Raw genomic sequence first — 12,603 nt, forward strand, 5'->3', positions numbered from 1 at the left:
CCTGGGTCACCGGTCAGTAGCGCCATACCGCGCCCCCCCCCCGGTCCGGTAGGGGGAAAAATTGAGGCCGCGGCCGGAAGTCCCGCCCCCGGGGCCACGCGTCACTTCCGCCCGCCCTGCACTGGGCGATGGTAGAAATCGAGGCCCCGGCTTCGGAGCGCAGCTAGGCCGCAAAACGGAGTACCGCCCCTAGGCCCGTTTTCACAGGCACCACATATGTCGGCGCGCGATTTGATGGAAGATCCACGTCGGGGGGGGGGGGGCACAGGACTGGGGTAAGTACCCGAGAGGCCACGCTACAGGTAAAATAGACCTATAGACCCAGCAGCGGACAGATACAGCATGTGCGAGAAGGCAAAGACGCACACGATCTTTTACGCTGCGTGCATCTCTTGTCGGGCTGCGTTTCCGCGGGCGCAGAGCAAGCGTTTATGCGAAGCCTGCGATTCCGAACGTGCCCAGGAGCCCTCCCCTGCGACCACCACCAATGTGTCAAATCTCCCAGAGTGGGCATGATCACTGTCACAATCCATGGCGTCGCTTACGAGAGCAATAGAGTCCCTTCAAGCCCCAGATAAGGGCAGGGACTGTGGCTCGCCGGCCTTAGAGGGAACCTCCACCTCACTAGAGCCTCCGGCCTGCAGGGGCCGCTCTCACTCCAGGCAGACCCGGAGGAAACGAATCCACACGGTGTCGCCCAGTCCATCCGGTGCCTTGGCATCCGTGTAGCTCTGCTTCTTGCTCCCCGTCACCAGTGGTTGATAGTGAGCAGACCTCGGATTGCGACTCAGATGAGCCACTTGACCTGGATACTTCAGGGTCACGTGAAACAGTGAACAGCCTCATAGAAGCCGTCAATCAGACCCTGGGGATTGAGGATGATTCCACAGTGGCTACGGGGCATAAGGTGGCATTTAAGCGAGTGAAGCGCCACACAGAATTTTTTCCTCTCACCCTGAGTTTGAGGACATAGTGCAGCGGAATAGAGAACGTCCAGACCGGCGTTTTTCGGGTCAAAAGGCACTCGAAACAAGGTATCCGTTTGCTCCGGACCTCCGTAAAAAATGGATGGAATCTCCGATAGTGGATCCTCCGGTTTCTCGCCTGGCCACTAAGACCCTGTTATCTGTCTCTAGTGTTTCCTCGATTAAGGATCCCACGAACCGCCTTATTGAGAGCCTAGCTCAGTCAGTATATGAGGCGTCAGGGTCTGCACTCACTCCCTTGTTCGCAGCAACTTGGGTAGCTAAGGCTATGATATCATGGTCAGAAACATTAAACAAGATCGCGCAGGAACAGGATCTACCTGCAGAGATTTCGGAGGTCGCAGGTCAGATGGCGATGGCAGGAGACTATGTAATTAATGCGTCTTTGGATGCGGCCAATTGTTCGACATTTGCTGCCGCTAATGCAATCTCTATCAGAAGAGCCCTGTGGTTGAGGACATGGCGAGCCGATTCTACTTCTAAGAAGTCCTTGACTTCCCTGCCTTATCAGTGCGGCCGCCTATTTGCGGAAAAGTTGGACCAACTTATCTCCGACTCCACAGGAGGAAAGAGCGGGTTTCTCCCTTAACAAAAGGTCAAACAGCTTTTTCGTCACCCTTTTCAGGCACATTTTCGGGCCTTTCGCAACTCCGGGTGGACTACAGGGCCCAATTCCGCCGCCTCAGGCCGTCCCAACCAGGATAAGGAGCGGCAGGTCTCATATAGAGCCAACCCATTGGGGAGAATGCGTGCTCAACAGGCCAGATCGAGAGGATCCAGATCCCAAAGATCATCGGCCAAATGACTTGAGGCCTTTACCAGACGACACCAGCAGAGTGGGCGGCCGCCTACTCTGGTTTCACCATGTCTGGGCCAACGTCGCTCACGACGCATGGATACAAGAATTGGTGTACTCAGGTTACAAAATAGAATTTGTCAGATGCCCTCCAAGACGGTTTTTTCTTTCCCGGCTTTCCAGGGTAGATGCCCAGGCAAGGGCTCTATTGGGAGCCATCAAATCGCTCCAGCACAACGGAGTCATTATTCCAGTGCCGGAACACGAAAGAACTCAGGGATTCTATTCCAACCTCTTTGCGGTTCCCAAAAAGGACGGGTCGGTCAGGCCTGTGTTGGACCTGAAGCTTCTGAACAGATTCATCAGGATCAGACATTTTCGAATGGAGTCTCTCTATTCAGTCATATCGGCCATGGAGCAGGGAGAATACTTGGCCTCAATAAACGTCCAAGATGCATATCTGCATATTCCCATTTTTCCTCCTCATCAGAGGTTCCTACGCTTCGCCATCAACGATCAACATTTTCAGTTTGTAGCGCTACTCTTCGGGCTAGCCACGGCTCCCAGGGTGTTCACAAAGGTTATGGCAGTTGTCATGGCCATACTGCATTCTCGAGGCACAGTCATCTTGCCTTATCTGGACGACCTCTTGGTCAAGGGCCCGTCAATACGGGCATGTGAGGAAAATGTCAGCATCACGCTGGATACTCTTGCCCGCTTAGGGTGGTTGGTCAATGCGAAGAAGTCATCCCTTGTGCCAGCTCAGAAAATCTCCTTCTTAGGAATGATCTTCGACACTTGCCGAGGGTTGGTGATTCTCCCTCCGGTAAAGGTACTGGCTCTCCGGCAGGGAGTCCGGGCACTTCGCTAACCAGTCCCTCATACCATCTGATCTGGGATGAGGATTCTAGGGAAAATGGTGGCAGCAATGGAAGCGATACCGTTCGCCCAGTTCCATCTTCGCCCCCTGCAGCACGCCCTCCTGTCAGCTTGGGACAAGAACCCTTTCACACTCGATCGACAGTGTCGTCTGTCCTCTCAGGTCAGGCAGTCTCTCAGATGGTGGATAACCAGTTCCTCTCTGACCCAGGGGAAACCATTTCCCCCAGACCATTGGCTGGTGGTGACAACCGACGCCAGTCTCCTCGGCTGGGGAGCGGTGTTTCACCACCACACAACCCAGGGATGGTGGTCGCCACAGGAGGCACGCCTCCCGATCAATTTATTGGAGATACGTGCAATTCGGCTGGCACCTTCTAGCAGGCCGCCCTGTGCGAATTCAATCGGACAACGCCACGGCGGTGAATTACATAAATCACCAAGGGGGCACTCGCAGCAGAGCAACCATGCACGAAGTGGGGCATGTTCTTCAGTGGGCTGAAGCAAACCACTCGGTGATTTCGGCAGTTCACATCCCGGGCGTGGAAAACTGGGCAGCAGACTTTCTCAGACGGGAGGGTCTTGCGTCTGGAGAGTGGTCTCTACATTCCCAAGTCTTCCAGCAGATTTGTCAGCGGTGGGGAACACCGGATGTGGACCTGATGGCCTCCAGAGTGAACGCCAAGGTGCCCACATATGTCGCTCGGGCCAGGGACCCGCAGGTAATCGCTGTGGATGCGTTGGTTCTGCCATGGAACCAGTTTCGCCTCCCGTATCTATTTCCCCCGCTGCCACTTCTTCCAAGAGTCGTCAAGAAGATCAAGACGGAAGGTGTCCCGGCAATCCTGCTGGCCCCAGATTGGCCTCGTCGAGTGTGGTACGCAGATCTAATGCTGCTACTCGCCGACGTCCCTTAGCGTCTACCAGAGCGCCCGGATCTACTTTCTCAAGGGCCGATTTGCCACCCGAACTCAGGGGTCCTGTGTTTGACGGCATGACCGTTGAATCTTGGATTCTAACCCAGGCAGGGTTCGGGAGCAAGTTGGTCGCTACAATGATTAACGCCTGGAAGCCTGTTTCAGCACGAATTTACCACCACACCTGGAAGGTGTTCTTCGCTTGGTGTCGAGGCCGCGGTGTTTCTCCGCTGAGATTCTCGATCCCCCAACATCTTGGGTTTTCTCCAGTCGGGCCTAGACTCGGGCTTGGCCCCGAGTTCCCTCAGGAGACAGATATCGGCTTTATCCATTTTGTTCCAGTGCAGAATTGCTACCAATTTGCAGGTGAAGACTTTCATCCAGGGAGTCTCCCATTTGGTACCTTCCTATAAAGCGCCTATGGATGCCTGGGACCTTAACCTGGTACTAAGTGTTCTGCAGGAAGCTCCACTTGAACCACTTCAGGAGGTTTCTTTGAGGTACCTTTCCTGGAAAGTGGTGTTCCTAGTGGCCATCACTTCTATCAGGCGGGTCTCGGAGCTGGCGGCCCTATCCTGCCGAGCTCCGTTCCTCACTTTCCATAAGGATAAAGTGGTGCTCAGACCAGCCCCTCCTTTTCTCCCGAAGGTCGTGTCCTCATTTCACATTAATGAGGATGTTGTTTTGCCTTCTTTTTGTCCAGCACCGGTGCACCGTGTGGAAGAGGCGCTTCACACTTTAGACCTGGTAAGAGCCCTCCGGAGATACGTGTCGAGGACGGCACCCTTTCGTCAGACGGACACGCTGTTCGTGCTCCCCGAAGGGTGCAGGAAGGGACTCGCGGCCTCAAAATCGACCATAGCCAGATGGATTCGTTTGACTATGCAGGAGTCCTACCGCATTAGAGGCACCCTGATTCCAGCAGGGCTCAGAGCGCACTCTACTCGGGCAGTGGGCGCCTCTTGGGCGCTTCGGCATCCAGCTTCGATGGGACAGGTTTGCAAAGCAGCAACCTGGTCCAGCCTGCACACATTTGCCAAACATTACAATATCCATACTCAGGGCTCAGCGGATGCAAGCCTGGGTAGAAGGATTCTCCAAGCAGTGGTGGCGCACCTTTAAACAAGAGGTGCATGTAGCTTGGATCGGTGAGTCAATCTCCCTCCCAGGGACTGCTTTAGGATGTCCCACAGTCTCTGTGTCCCCCAATGAGGCGAAGGAGAAACATGGATTTTTGTGAGAACTCACCGTAAAATCCTTTTCGCCGAGACGCTAATTGGGGGACACAGCACCCACCCTATTAGCCAAGTTGGCTCTTGTTTTGTTTAAATTAATATATGTTTACTTATTTGATATAAGGGTGGTGTTTTTTTCTTTGGACATGTTGTACCTGTATTAAGGCTGATTTTGTTGTCCTCCTACTACTTTGGCACCAAACTGATTTCCGCCCGCAATAGGCGCGATGCTGTATACTGCGGAGGAGGAGCTAACCTCTCTTTTTCACTTAGTGTCAGCCTCCTAGCGGCAGAAGCATACACCCACAGTCTCTGTGTCCCCCAATGAGCGTCTCGGAGAAAAAGATTTTACGGTGAGTTCTCACTCAATCCATGTTTCAAAAGGGGGTGCTACTAAGTACTAACCATGCAGGGTGCCCAAACTTTTCCTTTTTGTCATTTTTAACCCCTTAATGACCGCCAATACGTCTTTTTACTGACCTGAGATATAAGAGAATAGCCTCCCCATATACAGGTGACAATCCAGCAGCTGTCAGCTGTACACTGTAGCTGACAATTTGCTGTATCAAAAACGATCAGTGTTGGCACCGTCCAAATCTGTTTAACCCTTTAGATGCTGCTGTCAATTGTGATTACATCATATAAATGGTTAACAGAGTGTGTGGTCTCCCTCTTTATCCCCATTGGCACCCTGAGATCATGATTGTGTGGTCCTGATGTTTGCCATGACAATTCATGACCAAATAGCGGCCTTACCCTGCGTGCACACGCTGCGGATTCCGCTGCGTTTCCGCAGCGTTTTTGGCCGCTGCGGACCCGCAGCAGTTTTAGCTGCGGTGTACAGTACCATTCAAATGAATGGGAATAAAAAACCGCTGTGCGGACGCTGCGGACAAATCCGCGCGGATTTGCTGCGGTTTTGAATCCGCAGAAAGAATTGCATGTCAATTCTTTCTGCGGAAACCGCTGCGGGTTCTTATCTCCACCATTGTGGAGATAGTGAATCCGCAGGACCAAACCGCAGGCAAAACCGCAGATAATCCGCAGGTCTTTGGACCTGCGGATTATCTGCGGTTTTTGCAAAATCCGTGCGGATTAATCCGCAGCGGATTCCGCAGCGTGTGCACGTACCCTTAGAGTCTGGCTGCTATCTGACAGCAGTTTTCAATATGTCAGGGGGTGCTGTTTTTAAAATGGTATCACTTTTGAGGGTTTCCCAATATATAGGACCCCAAAGTCACTTTGGCTATGTGCACACGGTGCGTATTCTGCTTAGGAATTTTCCGCGCAGAATTCTCTAAATACGCAGATCAAATGACCTGCATTTTTCCTGCGGATTTAGTTCATTTTTTGTGCGGTTTTAATGCATGTTTTGTGCGGTTTTCCACTGCGGTTTTCCACCTGCGGATTTCTAGAATGGAGCAGGTGGAAAACTACACCAAAACCGCACAAAAGAAGTGACATGCTGCGTTTTTCATTCCGCACCAAATATGCGCGGAAAAAAACGCAGCATGTGCACAGCGGATTTTGTTTCACATATGCTTTAATGCTACTGTACATCACATGCAATTCTGCTGCGTATATGCAGCAGAATCTGCACCGTGTGCACATAGCCTAAACATGGATAGGTCCCTAAAAAATAAATTTTGTAAATTTCCTTTAAAAAATGAAAAATTACTGCTACATTTTTAAACCTCCTAAAATGCTAAGAAAATAAAAGAACATTTTACAAATGGTGCTGATGTAAAGTAGACATGAGGGAAATGTTATTTATTAATGTTTTTGTGTGATATGACTATCTGAATTAAAGGGATAATCATTCAAAGTTTGAAAATTGCTAATTTTTTTTTTACATTTTTCTCAAGTCTCTGATATTTTTTATAAATAAACACAAAACATATCAACCTAAATTTACTATTATCATAAAGTATAATGTGCCATGAAAAAACAATCTCAAAATCACTGGGATTTGTTGTGTTCCAGAGTTATCACCACATAAAGTGACACTGGTCAGATTTCAAGAATTTGGCTCTGTCACTAATTACAAACCCAAAGATAAAAATAAATCTATATTTTTGCCTAGAATACAAAGGAAATGTGTCATCTTTAACTTTAGGGCTTTTAGAGATCATTTCATGTTCAACTTGCTTACCTGTTCACAGTAGCAGTCATTTGAACCAGGGGTGCACATTCTTTTACATGCCACTGTAAATAACGTAAAGTCATGGGGCCCAATTCATATCAAAGCTTTTACACCAGAATTGTGGCGTAAAAAGCTTTAAAAAGTCTCAACATTTTGGTGAAACACCAGGCGGCAGGCAGGGCTAAATTTTGTGACTTGGGGCATTCTCAGGCCATTTTTGCCCATATCTCCTACAAAGTAGGCGGATCTGGGGCGGGACAGGGATGTGGCAACCCTCACCTGTCAAATCCTTACCTGTCAAGTCCTTATGCCACAATGGAAAATCCACGACTGTACTGAGCTCTATTCTAAAGGCCCCGTCACACATGACGATTTACCAGCGATCCCGACAACGATATCAACGTGTCAGGATCGCTGGTAAGTCGCTATGTGATCGCTGGTGAGCTGTCAAACAGACAGCTTCACCAGCGATTAGCACAGCGATGCCGAGTGCGCGGCATCGCTGTGTTCTGTTAGTTACCAGCGCGCTGATGCAGGCAGCTGGTAACTAACGTACACATCAGGTATGCAAGGGACGTGCGTCCCTTGTATACCCGATGTGTACGTTAGTTACCAGGTACCTGCATCAGCGCGCTTGGTAACTAAGGTACACATCGGGTATCCAAGGGACGCGCATCCCTTGGATACCCGATGTGTACATTAGTTACCAGCTGATCGCTGGGCTCCCGCCATTCACACGCAGCGATGCGTGCTGGCCAACGGGAGCCCAGCGACCAAAGAAATGTCCTGGGCTTTCCTGCAGTGATCAGCGATACCGGCAGGGGGGCCGGTCGCTGATCGCTGTCACACAGCGATCTCGCTGGTGAGATCGCTGTTGTGTCACAAAATTTGTGACCCAGCAGCGATCTCGCTAGCGAGATCGCTATGTGTGACTGGGCCTTTAAGGATGAAAGTCATCCAACACTCAAATTTCAGCAGGATCTGTGCACCATCTAATGTGTATGGAAGTCTCCCAAACCCCCCTCACAAATAATATTGTGAGAAAAGGCCTGTTGAATTTCATTGGCCAAACCTTTTGTTCCCTGGGAGATGATAAACGGCCAGTGGAATCTCATAGAGGACACAAGCATTCTGGTGTACCGGGAAATCGGGAGAGACACATTAGATGTGGCTGAAAAATAATTCTGCATATAGCAATTTATTGGGTTTGGGTGGCTATATTTATCAGAGATGTGATTTATCAGAGATGTGTATTAATGTAGCAGAGATGTGTGTGTTTTGTAAGACATATGTGTGTGTATGTGCTTGAATTTATGTAGCAGAGCTGTGAGTGTATGTGTTTGTCTTGATGTAGCAGACATGGGTATGTGTATGTCTATTGATAAAGCAGAGCTTTGTGTGTATTGATATGTCAGCTGTATGTGTGTATTAATGTAGCAGAGCTGTGTGTGTGCAGGTGTGCGTTAATGTAGCAGAGCTGTGTGTGTACACCATGGGGGGAGTTTTTTTTGTGCTGCCCAGCTTACCTCATTATTACAGTTAACTGATTGTGATAATTTTATATTAGGATACTGCAGTGACAAGTATATACTAACATCATCCGGCTGCCCGTCCTCTGATTTATAGATGGTGCGGTCAAAGTCAGATCTCCAGAGCTGCGCTCCAGCTTGTCATTCATACTAAGGAACAGACGCACATAATCTTTGTTGATTCCTTCTAAAGCTTCCTGAAATTATTATAGCAGGGAATATATCACTGCTGTCTCAGGGAAGAAATCTACCACGTGATTCCCGTGATCACAGATTTCTCTTGCCGTCCCGAACCTCGGGCAGCCAGGTTTCCTGCATTATACCTCTGATACCTTGCTGATTTGCAATTCCTACATTTTATGCTGTGTATGTTTTGAATGGTGATTCCTCAAACTCATTTTAAAGGAGAGCCATTTATATACATTTGTATGATTATTATATTGATGCAATTCCTTAATTACTTTTGTTCAAGGAAAGTTGTCTGATTGCTTTCACGGCCCATTGAATTCAGTACTAAAACTGTGTGCAATATGTTCCATAACTGTTGTTACAGACTGATACTTTGTCACGAGAGAGCACTGCACAAGCTGCACGCAACATTAAATCGGTCTCTTGTACCTGATGAAGCTGGTGTACTCAGGCAGGGTTCACACTAGAGGCTACAAAATTGTCCGTTTTTCATCTGTATGTCCGTTTTTACATCTGAGTGCCATCCGTATGGTGCCTGATTTTTGATAATTTAATAAATAATAAAAGGCCAAACATAGTTTCCTTTATTAATAAGTGAAATGTATCAGTGAACATATGAATGGTAACCCATGTGACCCGTTTTTTGTGCATTCATTGACATATAATATCCGAAATATGGATCAACGTAGTTCATACTGAGATTTTTTTTGGACCATCAGTTCTTTTGTAAATGCGTTCGCGTGATCTACCACATTGATCAGTGTGTGGTTTGTAGTCTTTGTGCATACGGACAGCACACAGGCCGATTATACACTTGTATGAACAAGCCGTTACTGTAATATCACTCACCTCGGCTAATTGACAGTTCATCAGGGTCCCTCCTCCCTCCCATTGCTGAGTACAAGCTGCTGCTGTCTGGCTGGGTGGGCTGAGATTGAGTGCATTTATCAACTTTCTCACTTATGAAATATCAGGATTATTCAGCCATTCTTATCATGGATTTCTGAAGTAAGTACACCAGCTTCATCAAGTCTAAGAAGTCGATATCATAATGTATACAGTTTACATTGTAAATGGTGATGAGCGAACAGGTTGGGATAAGGTGTTATCTGAGCATGCTCGGGTGCTGAATGAGTGTCTTTTGCGTTGTTGAATACTACGTCCGAGTCCCTGCGGCTGCATGTCTCACAGCTGTTAGACAGCCGAAACACATGCAGGGATTGCCTAACAAACAGGCTATCCCTGCATGTACACGGGGTTGTAAGAAGTCAGTGGGACTCACCTCCATGACTAATATTCCCACTCACATCCTTACCAGCTGCCATCTTCGAGTCTATGTGACACAGACATGGCTACAATAATAGAGTCGGTCTCGGATTCAGGCTGACTGTACTTCGGGCAGCAGGAAGCTACCAGCCGGTTCCCTTTAAAATCCGGGCACTCAAAGGTGTTACTTACTTGGTTGAGTCCAGAGATGTAAATTCGTCACTGTCTCTTCTGCAAAATTAACATATCACACTATTGTGTTTTACAGCATTAAAATCTGAAAAAATAAAGCTTGCAGCGTGTGGAAGAAATCACACTTTGGTTTCCACAGGTATTTTTTTTGTAAAAATATAGCTATTGTTCTGCATGATGTGAGTGAATGTGATTCCAGTATTTAAGTCCGAAACAAAAGTTTAGTTTTTTAAAAGGAACCGGACCGCATATTCCCGCTGCACGCTACAGCTACGAATTAGACGAGCTGTGTCATCACGCTCCTGTTCTACCCTGACTTCACCCGTTTTGGCGGAGCTAGCCAAAAATAATGTGAAAGGCTCCAACAATCGCCAAATTTGTGTTCAATTTTGCAAACATTTTGTGACTGTAAAGCAATTTATTTAATAACTTTAATAGGCTTTTCAAGGTGTGTATTCTCTGAAACACCAGAGCACTACAGAATAAAACATACACATCGTCAGTGTCTGATTCTTCTCCTGTCAGGTTCCCTTTAATGATCTTTCCTACCGCAACAAGTGCACCCAATATGCCTTTGCCATGTTCCCTTTGGATCCTTCAGGCTGCCCATTGGTCCGCAGCATGGTCATGGACACGTGAATGCAGAAAAGTTTACAGTGATTCACAATAATCTTAATGAGGTTCTACAAATAACATTCAATTCCTACCTTGTTTTTACCCTGCAGTCTTGAGATATTGAGCGAACACTAACTAGAGGAGAAATCACTTAAACCATTGTTTCATAGTTGGTCATAGTCCACAGTCCAGTGGTAAAATGCAACAAAAGTAATATAATTTAACATTTCCCATGACCTTATCTCTCTTTTACTTTTGTGGGTGTTACAGAAACCGCATGGCAAAGTCTTCTTGGCAATTTCCATCGCCCAAATTGCCTGTGGTGGCTAGCTATGCACAGATATTCTCATCTCAGCCGTGGCCAGTAGCTGAGATGGAAATACCCGTTGCCTGTCCGAGTTACAGAAAGGCAAATCTGCTTTGAGAAAGCCTAAATTTATATCATAATTTATTCTACATTGCATGGCCTCCACTCGGACTACTGAGTGCAATGCTCAGCAATTTCCAGCAGTCCCATAGACCATAGATGGAGCAGAGGCTGAGCAAGCACACCTCTGCTCCATCCAGGATGCGGAGCCCCGTTCCCAGTTTTATAAAGCCTCAATCTTGGCATCAGTGGGATCTGACATCTAGTGATCAGCAAGATATCGCCTATCCAGTGTATAGTGGATAACATGTTTTTTTATGGGGGAATAGCACTTAAATCTTCCTGCTAAGGAGGAGGCTTTATACAATTCCACAAAACGCCACCAACTTTTTTTGTTTGCTTTTTGAAAGCTCAAAAACATTGAAAAGTCAAGCATTATGGCAAAAATGTTACTTGTCCAAAAATTTGTGACAGATTTCGGTGGTATAACCAATTGTGACCCCACATCTGTGTTTTAGCAGATGCATAAAGGATATCTGCACGAGTGTCATCCTGCAGTGATGTAGAACTAGCTGACAACAAGCTCAGATCTTTGAAGGCTCAGATCCTGAAGCATCTGGAGCATGGTCTTGTTAGTCTCTGCCGTACATGAGGACTGCTGAGTGATTCTGCTGTGTCTGAAGGTCGCCGTGCAGTGTGATGAGGAGCAGGAATCCTGTGCAGTTCAGTAACTACTATCTGTCTGGGGGAAATAACGCTTGTATGTTTGGTCTTTTGTAGCACAAGGAAAGGTTTTCTCTTCGGGCTGGAATAGTGAAGGACAGCTGGGACTCGGTGACACTACGGAAAGATCAAGCTTTCATGAAATTCCTTTCTTTAACGGGCAGTGCAAGATCAAGCAGCTGTCGGCTGGATCCAATACATCTGCAGTCCTGACGGGTAGGATATCACATTACAACGCTCTGATCTATGGGACAGTCGCGTATTTGTATTTCTCGTATAACCTTCTGGAGTGTGACATAATCACATGTAGATGCTCCTTCCACTGAGGGAATTTGCTGATCTTTCTCCTGAGATTTTCAGGACAGCGGTCTGACTACCGTCTAGGGAAGTGTTAGCATACAAATCTTGTGTGGGTTCAAATTATCGTTCACTTTGACATTTCCATCCACCTGGGCTTTACCTCTCCACCGTCTCTTCCATCCACCTGGGCTTTACCTCTCCACCGTCTCTTCCATCCACCTGGGCTTTACCTCTCGCCGCTATCTCAGCGGGCCCACAGGGACTACACAGCTGGTACACGCTGTAATGGGCAGCTTGAAAATAAGTATGATTGTTGCCCAATATATCATATATACTCCACAATGCTGCCTTTACAAAAAAAACAATTCTAGCTTTTGCAGCGCAGTGAAAAAAAATAACTGGATTCTTAAAGAAGTTGTCTCATGATTGACATCAATAGCATTTCTATAGGATAGACCATAAATGA

General features: G+C 47.5%; 1 protein-coding gene across 1 annotated transcript in view; it reads left to right on the forward strand.

Annotated features, from left to right (window-relative positions):
• RPGR (retinitis pigmentosa GTPase regulator) overlaps positions 1-12,603 on the forward strand; it is a 130,846-nt gene that overhangs the window by 25,339 nt on the left and 92,904 nt on the right. The window contains exons 4-5 of the mRNA XM_073566072.1: positions 10,209-10,271; positions 11,895-12,053. Of these exons, the coding sequence (XP_073422173.1) occupies positions 10,209-10,271; positions 11,895-12,053 (222 nt within the window). The remainder of the gene's footprint in view (positions 1-10,208; positions 10,272-11,894; positions 12,054-12,603) is intronic.

Source organism: Dendrobates tinctorius, unplaced genomic scaffold (assembly GCF_039654945.1).
Source record: "Dendrobates tinctorius isolate UK_male_01 unplaced genomic scaffold, ASM3965494v1 ptg000016l, whole genome shotgun sequence".
NCBI lineage: Eukaryota > Metazoa > Chordata > Amphibia > Anura > Dendrobatidae > Dendrobates > Dendrobates tinctorius.